This window comes from Neovison vison, chromosome 2, assembly GCF_020171115.1.
Source record: "Neovison vison isolate M4711 chromosome 2, ASM_NN_V1, whole genome shotgun sequence".
Classification (NCBI taxonomy): Eukaryota; Metazoa; Chordata; class Mammalia; order Carnivora; family Mustelidae; genus Neogale; species Neogale vison.
Genome location: NC_058092.1, coordinates 210,805,742 through 210,820,819, shown reverse-complemented (window position 1 = coordinate 210,820,819; position 15,078 = coordinate 210,805,742). Strand labels below are relative to the sequence as shown.

The following is a 15,078-nucleotide window of genomic DNA, read 5'->3' as shown; positions in this document are numbered from 1 at the left end:
GAAACTCTGGTAAACAAATGCATACATAATTTTCCTTTATTATCTTCTTAATATTTTATTTGACATGTTCAAAAAATTATCAAGGCCTACATGTTACTTTGAAAGCAAAATAGTAACAGTCAGCACCTGTGAGTCCTCTACCACACAACCCCAAATCTAAGATAGTACCATCAACCTCTACATTCTCCTATTATGCCATTCCCCTGATTCCTCCTGCCCCACTCAAGGTGACCATTATCCTAAGTTTCATGTTTATCAACCTATTGCGTATACAATTGCATATATACACAATGTTATCACGAATGTATGTGCACTTAAACAATATGTCTATGAGCTGTCAACATTTTTTTTAAAAAGCAAACTTTTGTAGCAACATGGACGGGACTGGAAGAGATTATGCTGAGTGAAATCAGTCAAGCAGAGAGAGTCAATTATCATATGGTTTCACTCATTTGTGGAGCATAACCAATAGCATGGAGGACAAGGGGCGTTAGAGAGGAGTAGGGAATTTGGGTAAATTGGAAGGGGAGGTGAACCATGAGAGACTATGGACTCTGAAAAACAGTCTGAGGGGTATGAAGTGGCGGGGGGTGGGAGGTTGGGGTACCAGGTGGTGGGTATTATAGAGGGCACAGCTTGCATGGAGCACTGGGTGTGGTGAAAAAATAATGAATACTGTTTTTCTGAAAATAAATAAATTGGGAAAAAAAAAAAAAAAGCAAACATTTGCCTACAGCATCTGAGAAACACACAACTATTGCCTAGATCACATGCTTTACCTGAGCACTCTATCCGTGAATTCAAGGAGGTGGGGTGGGATGTGGTGGGGTGGGAGGTGAGAAAATGAAGGCTTTTGTAGATCCATGGACACTTTTGGAACTAGAATTAAAGAGATCATCACAAATAGTTTGCACAGAATACCAAAAGGAAAAGCAGAGAAAAAAAGGGAGAGAAGAAGTATAGAAGCACTTTGAAAGTGCTTCCTCTAGAAATGGAAAAATCAGTGAATGTGCCAACAGAGCAAGTTTGGGGCTTAACACTAGATTCTCCTTATTGCTTATGCTTACTACTAAATGGTTAACTAAATCTCCTAAAAATAAAATACTTCCTGATTTCAGTCTCTGAACAGAAAACATTTCCATGTTTTCTCTTCCTTTCAAGATTTGTTTTCATTGTGAAAGATCTAGGATACTTTCTTAATAGAAAAAAATTAGATTGTGAACTTTGAAAGAAACAAACAAATAAACAAGAAACAAAGAAAGAGAAAAGATTCCCTGACTGGAAGAAGTTTACTTTTCACTGCCTTCTGTATTTATGAGAGAAGACTCAATATTATAAAAATGTAAACTCTTCTCATTTGAGCTGTAAATTCATTGAAATTCCCAAGTCCCAGCAGATTTTGTTTAGATATTTAAGAATCTGATTCTTAAATGTCTGTGCCTGAGTAAAGGCCCAAGATAAGCAAAACCATTCCTGAAGAATAAGATAGGAGATGTTGCTCTACCAGATTTCAAGACATTTGTAAAACAATGGTAATTAAAACAGTGCAGCAGTGATACAGGACAGCACCGTGGGACAGAATAGAGAGCCCTGAAACAAACCCATGAACATATGTAAGTTTGACAGATGACACAGAGGACACTGCACACCGCTACAGAAAGAAGAAACTAGTTAGTAAATGATGCTGGTATAACTGACTATGCACATGGAAAAATAGGAAGTTAGATACCTACCTACCTCACACACCACACCAGCAGATCAATTCCAGATTGATTAAAGATTTAATGATTAGAGGGGGATAAAACCATCAAAATTATTAAAGAATATAAAATATCTATGAATTGGACCTGAGGAAGGACTTCTTAAACAATACACAAAAAGAGCTAGACATTTTATGCCCACTGGCTTGGCAAAAATTCAGTCAGAAAATAACAGGTGTTGGTTAGGAGAGGGAACTCATGCAGATGCTGCTGGAGGAACTGTAAAATGGAATGATTGAAATCACTTTGGAAAAGAGTTTGGCCTTACCCTGAAGTTGAGTCTTTGTCTACTTGGGTATGACACAGCAATTCCACCCTTAGGTATGTACTCTGGTAGAACAGTGCTTCTTTAACTTTCATGAGCATCAGAATTACCTAAAAAGCCTCACAATTTGGGGTCCCCACCCCTTGGAGATTCTGATTCAGTAGGTCTGGGATAAAGTCTATGAATGTGGATTTCTGAGAAACACCCTGCTGCTGAGGCTGCAGCTGGTTTCCAATCACAGTTGGAGCAATGCTTCTCCAGATTTCTTCACTTGTGTCTAGGGAAATAGGAATAAGAATATTCAAAGTCATATTGTTCATAACAGCAAAGATGTGGACACAACCCAAATATCTATCAGCAGAAGAATGGATAAACAAATTGTAGCATGTTCACACAATAAAGTATCATACAGTATTGAAAATGAACGAACAATAAATACAGATAACAACCTGGATGAATCTTAGAAGCACAATGTTAAGTGAAAAAAGTAACTCACAGAAAATGACATCCATCATGATACCACTTTTATAAAGCTAACATATTTAATAACATATTTCTTAAGAGCAAATGTATGGATAAAACTAAAATATGAACTAAAATGTGAATAGAAAACACAAAAATGGGGAAAGGGAAGAATCACCTAAGAAGATGCCACTGCCTGGGTGTTAAGGTAGCTTTTCGGGTGGGTGGCAGGTTCTCATATGCTTCAGAACTCTCATGTAAGTTATATGTACATGAAAAATTTTTTATAAATATTTTTCATATATTATGGAAAACATATACACAGTACACATAAAATGGAAAACAATTTTTAAATCAGTGCCAGACAATCAGGTAAGCTAAATGAGACAAGATTACAAGGAAAGGAAAATTGTCATAACAATTAAAATACTCATTAGACTTGGTAAATGACAGAAATGATCCTGGAGGAAATGTAGAGTACAAACTTGAGATGGCCTGTTGCAGAGAGAAAACAAAAAGATTAAAAAGTGATGAGAAAGGTGATGATAGATGTGCAGGCCCAGGATGGAGGGCTCACAACAATGGTTTTAGGAGTTTTCCTAAAACCATGAGTGGAGCAAACAGAGAGAAAAAAAGTCAAAGCTATATTTAAAGAAAATCCTCATAGGTTAAAAAAAAAAAAAAAAAAGCCTTAGTCTTTCTTTTTTTTTTTTTTTTGAAATTTGATGTTTTTGTCTCTTTTATTTTATTTTAAAGATTTTATTTATTTATTTGACAGAGAGAAATCACAAGTAGGCAGAGAGGAGGAAGCATGCTCCCCGCGGAGCAGAGAGCCTGACGTGGGGCTCGATCCCAGGACCCTGGGATCATGACCTGAGCTGAAGGCAGAGGCTTTAACCCACTGAGCCACCCAGGCACCCCAGACCTTAGTCTTTCTGATCAAAAGTACTCTCCAAATATCAGCAAATTAATGCAGAAAACCACACTGACACATTTCAAACAACAAGGATAAAACATGACTTCTATAAGCATTCTGGCAGAACACAAAAGATAGAAAATAAATGAGCTAACCAAACAAAATAAAATTCACACTAGCCTCAAATTTCTGTGCAACAAACAAGACAAAAAGATTTCAAAGTTCATTTGGAAAAATAAATGGATATGACTAATTAAAGAAAGTTTGAACAAAGAAAAATTATAAATGAAATGAACTTGAACCTCTAGATATTAAGATGTTAATTGTAATAATGAAAATGATATAAAACTGATGTTATATTGCATATTATAATGTTATAATATATATTATAGATATATTTATGTTTTTACATATATATAAAACTTGGTACGTGATCAAGATGTGTTCAAGAATAGGTTATCAACTGTATGATTCTACAGCTAGTTGTTGTAAATAGTTTAGAAAATAATTAGTACCATACAGCTAATAGTTTTCAATGAATTAAGAGGCTACACTTTTTATATACATTTTTTAATTTTTTAAATTGCTTTTCAGTGTACTAGAATTCCTTATTTATGCACCACACCCAGTGCTCCATGCAATACATGCCCTCCACAATACCCACTACCAGGCTGGCCCAACTTCCCACCCCCCAAGAGGTTACACTTCTAAGAGATTATATAAAAAGAACTAGAAGAAATATCAGTGAAGATTGATCTGATCTTTGTGTGAGAAAGGACTTTGTAAGAATAAAAGAAGTGAAAGAAATCAAAAGAAATAAATGGATATATTTATCTAAAATTTTCTTGAAAATTTTTCTTTTTTTTTTAATTTTATTTATTTATTTGACAGAGAGAGATCGCAAGCAGGCAGAGAGGCAGGCAGAGAGAGAGGAGGAAGCAGGCTCCCTGCTGAGCAGAGAGCCTGATGCGGGCCTCGATCCCAGGACCCTGAGATCATGACCTGAGCCGAAGGCAGTGGCTTAACCCACTGAGCCACCCAGGCGCCCCTTGAAAAATTTTCCCTGGGTGGCTCAGTGGGTTGAGCCGCTGCCTTCAGCTCGGGTCATGATCTCGGGGTCCTGGGATCGAGTCCCGCATCGGGCTCCCTGCTTGGCGGGGAGCCTGCTTCCTCCTCACTCTCTCTCTCTGCCTGCCTCTCTGCCTGCTTGTGATCTCTGTCTGTCAAATAAATGAATAAAATCTTAAAAAAAAAATCATAAACACTGATAAAAAGTAAGCTACAAACTTGGATGGAATATATTTGTTCAATATACATTCTAAAGACTCTTTTTTTTCTCATTCTAAAGGCTCTTACCAATAATATTAAAAGATGTATTACAAATCAATTAGAAAAAGGTGGATATCCTATTACAGGGATGATTGTGATAATCACTTCACAAAGTTTACTGCAAATTAAAAATACAGAAATTGTCATCAACTAAGAGCAAATAAAACCAATGAGTTTTTTTCATTTATATGATTGATGGTGATAAAATATTTGGCATTTTAACTATTAGGAGACCATATTTAGCAGCCATTCTGAGGACACTTAGAGTTAACTAAGGTGAGTGGTTAAGCAAGTCTTATAGCTCACTATTCAGAGTAGACATAGAGCTATTCTGCCAGAGCAGACATAGAGCTATTCTTCTGACTTTGAGACTTTGTTCTGATTTATGCAATTCAACAGACATTTTTTTTTTTAGATTTTTTAAATTATTTATTTATTTGACACAGAGAGATCACAAGTAGGCAGAAAGGCAGGCAGAGAGAGAGAGGAGGAAGCAGGCTCCCTGATGAGCAGAGAGCCCAATGCGGGACTCGATCCCAGGACCCTGAGATCATGACCTGAGCCGAAGGCAGCGGCTTAACCCACTGAGCCACCCAGGCGCCCTCAACAGACATTTTTTTTTTTTTTTAAAGATTTTGTTTATTTATTTGACAGAGAGAAATCACAAGTAGATGGAGAGGCAGGCAGAGAGAGAGAGAGGAAAGCAGACTCCCCGCCGAGCAGAGAGCCCGATGCGGGACTCGATCCCAGGACCCTGAGACCATGACCTGAGCCGAAGGCAGCGGCCCAACCCACTGAGCCACCCAGGCGCCCCTCAACAGACATTTTTAAGCAGCTGATATTATAGAATACCACACAAGGGGGGGAAAAAAAAGAAGAAGAAGAAGAAGAAGATCATTAAAAGATTTCTGCCTGGAAAGATGAAGACTGAGAAAACATGCATGATGTCTTTAAGACCTTGAGTAGCATGTCCACACTGAATGGCATGGTTCTGGAATTCCAGAATTATGGGGAGGGAGGAAGCCCCCAAACAAATTAGGGAGCCCTTTTTTACATGGGGAGTTATAAACCTGAAGTCTTTACCCCATAATCGGATATAAGAGTAAACACAAAACAAATACAAAATATATCTTGTATCAAGTATAAAAACAAAATATGATAATAGCAAATTAAGGTGGCAGTGAAGAGGCTTTGTAAGTTCAAATACATGTGTGGATCACAGATTGAATATTTATTAATCAGTTACAAATGGATGTCAGAATGGTCAAAAACATCACATTCTTTTAGTTTAGAATTATTCTTTTTATTTCAGAATTATTGAGGATGACCAAGAAGTAGCACCATGGTTTGTAAACATTCTTCTGTTTGCATTTCTGACTCTGGAATCCAGGACCCTGGTCTCCTGCGTGGAGGACTTTCATCTCCCTCCCACCACACTAATAGTGTTTAGTGACAATATTGGGAGGATGACATTTGGATTCTTATACTGATGACAATCCTAAAGATTGGAAATCTTCTACTCTACAGTTAATCATAAGCCATAAACCAGTGCAAAAGTCCAGTCATAGGAAAAGAAAGTTGAAAATGTAAGGCCCCAAAAGGTTATTATTTCGTATGTGAAAAACTTTGATTCATTTGTTTTGCATGCCTGTCTGGGTCCACCCAACTTAAATTTCCCCAAATTCATTTAGTCAGTTGAAAAGGTCACTTTAGACAGTGCCCATTTCATGATCAACCCAAGGTGAGCACTTAATTGAGTTGACATGCTTCCAGGATTATGGTCTCTTTAGTCATGATTCACTGTACCCCTGGTAAGAAGTGGTTTCTGGCCTATGTATTGATATGTTTACTCATGACAGTCAACGTTCTTCTTTCTCTAACCCTCCACCTCTCTATTCTCCTCAGGACTACTGGCTCTCTCTCCTTTACAAGCGCCTGATCGGCCCCAAAGTCTTGGCTGTGCATGTGGCTGGGCTCCAACGGAAGCCACGGCCAGGCCGAGTGATCCGGGACAAACTAAGGATTTATGCTCACTGCACAAACCATCACAAGTAAGTCTTCAGAGACACGTCACAGAAAGCCACTCCCGAGGGGCTTCAGGCTTCAGGACCCTCTTAGAATTCCATACCATTTGGGACCCCTAAAAGACTAACTGTAAACTGCTTCTGGAGTCATTATACCTGCTCTTTGCAGGTTTCAAAGGACCTCTGAAAAATAGCTTTTTCCCCAGGTAAAACCATTTTCTCACTCTCAAAGGACTGATACACAAAAAGTTCATAAAAACACATGCCATTTGTTCATTTACTTTTTCATCCAACAAATTTTTATTGAACATTTTCTCTCTTCCAGCTGGTAAGGCCCATGAGGCTTTTTGTGTGTACCTACACCTGAACCAAAGCTAGAGACACAAAATGTGTTCCTATGATCCAGCAGCAGAGCTTGAGGAAATAAGTCTACATTTCTAAGGTGCACACTGGAAAGCTCTCCCATTAGAAACCTAGCCCTAGACCTGTGTGTCCCAAGCTGGAAAGCCCAAAGGAAGTTATGCCAGCTTTAGAACCATTTTCAGAATTTCAGAAATCTTTCCAACTATTTTAAATCTTAGAAGGTTAAATAAAAACTAGGCTTCCTTTTTTTTTACTGGGCTGGACTTAGAACAATCAGTGTGGTACAGTGTGTCTATCCTTCTCTTTTTGATTGGAAGCACTGGTTGTCATTGAAATTGTCTGTAAATAAACAGGAAAAATAATTATCAGTAAATAAATAAAGTAAGGCAGATAAAATTTTAAAACATGAGGATCGGAATGTAAAAACTGAAAACAGATCCTAAAGCCAAACCCATCTGACCATATTTGGCTCTTCTACATCACTTCCTGTTTAAGGAGCAGAGTAGGCAACTCTGAAAAAGAACTCTTTCTCTTAATGCCAGTGGAGGATGGGAGGAGGAAGCCAGTGCCTCCAGCCAGAACTTTATTCCGGTGGGCCTAACAGGGGCTGATCATGGGCAGTGGATAGCACAAAGAGCTCCAGTGGTCAGGTTACAATAGACGTTCCTTCTCCTTCCTTGATGAGAGAGGAGCCAAGTCAATTAATTTATCATGATAAGATTTTTCAAAGAATCACTCTGAACATAGTGGGGCCAGGGGCCAGTTGTCTTGTCTGTAGATACAAATGCCTATTGTGGATGAGAGGAGGCTGGTTTGGGCGGAGGCCAGAGGCTTTCAACATGCCTTTTGCTCAACAGGAAGCTCAATCCAATACCTGACAGAGAGTGACTGCTTTATGGCTCTGGCTGGAGTTATCTGATCACCACACAAGGATACATTGTACTCCTTGTCTCCACCCTGGCCCTGAGGTAACCACTCAAAAGGAGGACCCCCAGCTTCAAGAGAGAAATATTACCCTTGGCACCTTTTGTCTCCTTTGGGAAACACATCAGTTGTGCCCTTTATACTATTGGTCTGAGGAACCAGGGGGGAAATGTCAGTGGTCGTGGGCTTAGCAGGATTTCCATGTCCTCACAGAGGGCTCCTCACATAGTCGCATCCCAGTGCTCATCCTCACATTCTTTAACATGCTTGTAGGGAGTTGTCACTAATATTCTGAATATCCCATGAACTCAGGGCCAGTGTCTCCTTCATTTTTGTATTCTTGGTGTCTAATATGGTAAACTGGCATGAAGACCTCAGGAAATGTTTGATGAATGAATGAATGCATGCATGCAGAATCAGGGCATCAAGACATCATAGATGATTTACATCTTCCCCTTTGATATCAGCATATCATCCAGAAGGCGGTGGTGTGCTAGAATGGCTAAGAATTCTACCATTCACTAGCAGACCTCAAACCAGTCACTAAAATCATCTGGATTTAATATTCTCTCTAATCACCAGCTCTCCTCTGCTTTCTGTGGGAATCCACTTCAGAACCTCTCTGGGGAAACAGTGCCACTGTGCTTCTGTCAGTACCGCCCCTCTTCCCCATTAAAAAAGGAAGATGAGTCTTGAGTGATCTCTTGCACATATGGCTGCAATGAGAGTAACAGAGTGGAAGGTCTTTTTGTTCCCATTAGAAAGTAAGCCCACGATGGATGCACGAGATGACTGGGTTTGTAGATATCCTCCATGTCTGTGGGTGTCAGGTGCCCCAGATAGGTAAGCACAAAGGTAGGACAAGTGTGTCTGCTCCTTCTCCCTGGGAAGCCATGTACCGTGCCTGCGCCCCTCATATTCCACGACAGTCATGAGGAAGCACTACTGATTCACATGGTCAACAACTCAAGGTCACAGAAATGTCCCCGAGTGGCATGTTCACACTAGTCACTCCTGACCAATACTCTGAAAATATATATCCTTGGTCAAAACAGGGATTGGGTGAGAAAGTATAAACTTAGCAGTAGAACAATCCAGAGAGACATTGAAACAACTCCTGCACTCCAGTGTAGACTGGGCACTTGCTGTGTGCCAAGCATCTTGCCAGATATCTGCACTTATATTATCAGACTGAATTCCAGAAGTCTTATGGTATCACCCCTCTATGCAAATAATAATACCATTAGTAATGCAAAGAATTTTACACTTGGGAAGAACCCTCAGAGATCTTTGGGCCCAATGTCCTGTACAACAGAATTTCCTTTTGCAACCTCCTTGGCAGTTCTGCAACCTCTATTTGAATACCTCACTGCCTTTCATGGCACTCTCTTACATTGTGGTTTGTTTCTGACCTAGGAGAGTGGTGTGTTTTATGATCAGTTGAAAACCAGAAGTTCCATATGCGCACCAATACCAGCAGGTGCTCTGCTACCTTCTGTTCTAGAGTCAATAGGTCAGGAGCCCGGCAGTATGGCAGTTCTCACCTTAGATCTTCTTGTTCAGAGAACAAATACGTTTTGACTGGGAAACGTTGTTTTTTTTATAAACCATTCGGCTGAAACAATGTATGTTTCTGGGGAGGAGCTGAGGTCTTAAGCCAAGTTCAGAACCAATTGGAACCTGGTGGATATTGAAGCAAAATTGAGCCTTTTGGGGTTCAAGTTTGTTTATTATTGGCAAAACATGACTTCCTGTTTTTTAGAAGAAACTTTTTTAAAGGCTCATAAAAAAGGTTCCTGAGGCTTCTTGGACATCAAATGACTCTTACAAAACAATATTTTGATGAGTTAAGTGTAAATGAATCAGAAACATGTGGATTAAATTTCCCTTAAAATACACAGGGGCTTTGAAATTAGGGGAAAAAAATGTTTGGCAAAACATGGCCTGACTTTTACCGAACCCAAAAACTTTGAGTTAGATTTGGAGTCAATGGACCAACCCGGTTCTCAAACACATGGACTTTCACTGGAAATGACCATGGATTCCAAAGCACCATCTTCTCTTTCCTTTTCTTGCCTCCCAGCTTCACTGGAGACATTTCTAGAACAGTGACTATTTTTTATCTGGAAGTCAAAATGCACCTCTCCCTATGATGTCCCCCACCTCTTACATTGAGGATACCCCACTTTGAGCCTCCCTTCCCTGATTCACTTCCTCTTACCCCCATGGCATCACAGAGAAGATGTCAAGCAGCAAAAGAACAGCTAGAAAGATGAACTCCAGATACATGGATTCCCTGCTGAGGAAGAAGTCTAACCATGAGTGAGACATGGGGTAAAGTAGATGTTCTATCAAGCAGAAAAGGACATTCACTAAGAGAACCAAAAGCCACCAGTCAGACCCTATCTTCATGGACAAGAGATACTCCTCCAGATTATTTTTCTGTGGGCAGAGAATATATATTCTTTAGGACTCTGGATTCTCGACACAGTACTTTCAGGTTGGTGCTACACTCCCCAGCCAAGAATGTATTTTCACAGCCAAATGACCTCTGCTTAAATCCTTGCCCCTCAGCCAAGCAGAATGGCTGAGGCAGTCTTCAATGCTAGTTCCTACCTGAGGACATTCCATGGATTCTGTGAAAGCCTCTGCTCAGGGGTCTCTGAGCTGGCTTTCGGTACTGCTTTGTCTCCCCCAGGGGAACTATGTAAATGGAAATCAGACCATTGCCAAGCAGCTTGAAAAGACAGCTTTCCCTGCAGCAATGCTGTGATTTCAGGTCTCCCTCCCACCCACCACTTCCCAGCATCCCACCCTTCTCCTCTTCAGTCTCTGAGGGCTCATCCTGCCCCAGCTCTGCAGAGGAAAAACTCGTAAATGCAAGCATGAGGCTCTCCCTCCTCCACTGATGGCCTTTGAGGTTATCTGATGGTAGTTAGCAAAAGAGTTTACCGCAGTCTGGCAAAAATGGTGCCCAGGCATGCCTACTTTTGCTCACACTGAGGCCCAGAGTACCTGTAGTTAATGGTGTTTCGCTCAATTGCCTCAGCAAAGCTAAGCTTAAAGCCCACCAATGGAATATAGTTGGTGTTCTTTTAATGACAGCAAATGCAGGACCCCGGCTAGCAGCATCTTCTGAGCTCCGGTGACATAAGTCTGCTCAGTAAATGGGCATTCTTTTCTGACCTAACTCAGCTGGCTCCAAAAACTACTTCACATGCTTCAGAAGATTAAGAAGCACCAGAGAAGGAACCAGGGAGAAAAGTCATATAATAATTTATCAGAGTATCAGTGCAGGTGTACAGAAAGGCTTCGAACACAGTAATGTGCCCTCCTACAGATGTAAGGAAAATTATCTGACACAAAGTCAATGGAATATACTTTGGGAATTCTTCTTCTAACCTTAATGGATTGTTCTAGGCAAATGGTTCCCAAACTCAACTTATCTGCCAAATCTCCTAGAAAGACTTATACACACACACACAACACACACACATTCTTAGCTTCCATCACAAACAAATGGAATCAAAGTCTTCAGGATGAGCCCTAGCAACTGTTTTATTAAAAAACAGAAACAACCCAAGTTATCATGTTGACCTGTCCTTAGTCACTCTACTCTTAATTAGCATCTTTAGAAGCAGAGGTGAGTGACCCAGAGGCTAAGGGATGCTGTTTCTGCAAGGAATGATATTTTCCTCTGGGCAAAGTTGACTTAGAGTTTCTCTAAACTCCTCCTTTGAAGGCAGGACTGGGTCATTTCTTCTGTTTCCTCTCATTAACCCATCCAGATGGGGCCCTAGGGGACCCCTTAGAAACAAAGTCTTTTTTCCTACAAGAAAGAAGGAAATCATTATAGTTTTGTTGATACATGCTGAAAGGCTCTTGCATGTAGGCATATAGTTCTTCCAGGCTTCTGAACATCCTGTGCTGGTTTAAAAGGATTCCAAAATTTGAATAGTTTTATAATTTTGGTGTAGGTAAAACAGCAAAAGCTGAAACCAAAAAGATCAATAAATTTGGCTATCTAAGAGTTTTAAAGTTTCATACATCAGAATACAATGTCAACAAACTGAAGTGATCAAAGAAACCTGGGGGAAATTTTGCAACATACATGCAGACAAACGATCACTATCTTTAATAAATAGTTTTTATAAATCAATAAGAAAATGGGCAAAGGACATGAATAGCCAGTTCACAAAAGAAGAGATAAAATGGCAAACAGGCAAATGAAAATGCTGCCCCCAGCGTGAATTTTTTTAAAAATGCAAATTAATACAACACAAAATCCCACTATCACCTCTTAGATTGATAAGAGTATTTTAAAAGGTTAATATCCTTTACTCTTTTTTAAAATTTAATTTATCTTTTTCTCAGTGTTCCAAAATTCACTGTTTATGTACCACACCCAGTGCTCCATGCAATACGTGCCCTACTTAATACCCACCACCGGGCTTACGCAATCCCCCCACTTGCCTCCCCTCCAAAACCCTCAGTTTGTTTCTCAGAATCCACAGTCTCTCATGGTTTGTCTCCCCCTCCAGTTTCCCCAAACTCACTCCTCCTCTCCATCTCCCAATGTCCTCTGTGTTATTCCTTATGCTCCACAAGTAAGTGTAACCATATGATAATTGACTCTCTCTGCTTGACTATTTCACTCAGCATAATCTCTTCCAGTCCTATCCATCCTATCCTATCCAGGAAGTCACTTCTTTCAAGACATGTCCCCAAAGGCAAAGGAAATATCCATTATTCTTAAGGGTTTGAGGAAATGGGTGCTCTTGTAGGTAGTTGAACAGAGCAAATTGGTACAAGCTTTCTAGGCAGTTAACATCAGTGTTAGCAAAATGTGTGTATCAGTCAGGATAGGTGAGGTTATGCCATGATAATGGAGGACCAACAAATCTCCATGGCTTTCGATAAAAAAGTGTATTTCTCATGCATACTACCTGTCTGTCATGGCTCAACTGTGGCTCTGCTCTACATCGTCTTCATTCTGGGTTGCAGGTCAATAGAGTAGCCTCTCTTGAGAACATCATTGGTCTTCTGGCACAGGGAAAAGAGACATGGCAAAACACAGGCTGCCTTATAAAACTTCTGCACAGAAATTTGAACACATCTACCCACATTTCATTGGCCAAAACCAATCGTGTGAACCCTAGGGTTCAACACAGTAGGGACAGAAAATCTTCCCACAAGGAGAGGCTTCACTGGGAATGAACCAGAAGATTTGGTTAGGAATCATGCCATGTGCCTTCCCCTAGTCCTAATGTGTCCAGCTTCCAGGACTTTATTTGAAATAATGGTGACATGCAAAAAATTTATATACTAGCATATGTAATTTTGTTATGGCAAATTTTGAAAAAATGTAAGTCCCCAAAGGTAGGGGGTTAACTAAATAAATTATGGTACATTTATATAAGTGAAGAATTTAGCATTCCTCTGTAAGTAGAAGAAAATACACTAACATAATAAGATGGGAATATGTTTAAGATGTTCATGAACTGAAAAAACAATGTGGTCTCAATTAGATGAAAACTGAGAAATATATATATATATGTCAAAGTACTCAGTAAATACGTGAATTAATGTTGAATTAATAAACAAAAAATACTGGAAGGATGTTTACCAAAATTTTATCATATCTCAAGATACTTGGATTATAGGAGAATTCTTTTTCTTTGTATTTCTCTGTATTTTTCCCTTTTTCCCCATGCAGTCAGCATGTTTTATTTTCATTCTCAGAAAAAGATATTTTGTTTTCTAAAGTCATTGTAATATATTTAAACAAAAACAAAAGGAGTGTGGTGGGAACCGGGTATCTTCTCTGCAAGAAACCACAAACAATAACAAGGCCTTCTATCTTTGAAGGTCATGGGTGGTCAAGAATCATAAAATAAGTGTCCTTTCCTGGGGCAGTCCTGTTTGGTGCAGTCTATAAATTATTTAGCAGCATCTGACTGACCACCTTATTTCCATCTTACCCTTCTCCTCCTCCATCTCAGCCACAACTATGTTCGAGGGTCTATTACACTTTTTATCATCAACCTGCACCGATCAAGAAAGAAAATCAAACTGGCTGGGACTCTCAGGGACAAGCTCGTGCACCAGTATCTGCTGCAGCCCTATGGACAGGAGGGGCTCAAGTCCAAGTAAGTGCAGACCTAGAAATAGCTTAAGAGCAAGTGCAGCAGGAATTGGAAAGGGAAGGATCTAGCACTGTCATTTTCCTGCTGCTATTTCACTCAGGGTCTCAGTGGGATGGAGTCAGGGGACTGCTGACTCCCTCTGGGACCCTTGTCAAGTCTGTCCCTGTCTCTAGGCTTAGATTCCTCAACTGTAAAGTCAAATGTAAAGACAAAATATTTCTCAACAAGGGCATTTTTTGTTACCTGGGCAAGACAATTCGTTATGAAGGATGATCTCATTTCAAGTTACTTATTCACATCCTGGGCCCCTGCCTACTAAATGCCAATAGCACCCCCTAGTCATGTGACAAGTGAAAACCCTGGGGCTTGAGAGCCATGCCCCTTTCAGCTGTAATAAATAGGTAATGCTAGAACTCCCTTGTTGTCGTCTTCAATGAACTTCATGGGGACAAAGGGTCAAAAGTTTAGAGATCAAGAGTTTGTTCTGCCCCTAAATTTATAACTTTGGACCCATCACCTCTTGGATCTCAAGTTTCCTTATCAGAATGTTAGGAGAGACATTATATTCTGGGGCTCTGTGATTCCCTCAAACTCTAAAAATATATGATTCTGTGATACACCCTACCTCCCTTCGACTCTACCAGAGACTGTTGCCAACCTTGACCTCCACCAAAAGAAAGCAGCTCTAGGCCACAGGGAGAAGAGCCTGGTCAAAGACAAGGCCACCTCAGCTCCCTGAGTAAGGCCTCCCAGGAAGAGTATGGGATGCTGTACAGACTGGGAGCATTCCTATTACATTTTTAATGTTTACCAAGTTTAACAAAGCTGTAAACTTGGAGCAGGTGGCTTGCACTCCCACAGCTGCCCACAACTATTTGCGCTATAATTG

General features: G+C 40.1%; 1 protein-coding gene across 1 annotated transcript in view; it reads left to right on the top strand.

The window, feature by feature from the left end:
- HPSE2 (heparanase 2 (inactive)) overlaps nt 1-15,078 on the top strand; it is a 700,195-nt gene that overhangs the window by 661,477 nt on the left and 23,640 nt on the right. Inside the window, exons 10-11 of the mRNA XM_044240286.1 lie at nt 6,638-6,783; nt 14,046-14,192. Coding sequence (XP_044096221.1) covers nt 6,638-6,783; nt 14,046-14,192 — 293 coding nt within the window. The remainder of the gene's footprint in view (nt 1-6,637; nt 6,784-14,045; nt 14,193-15,078) is intronic.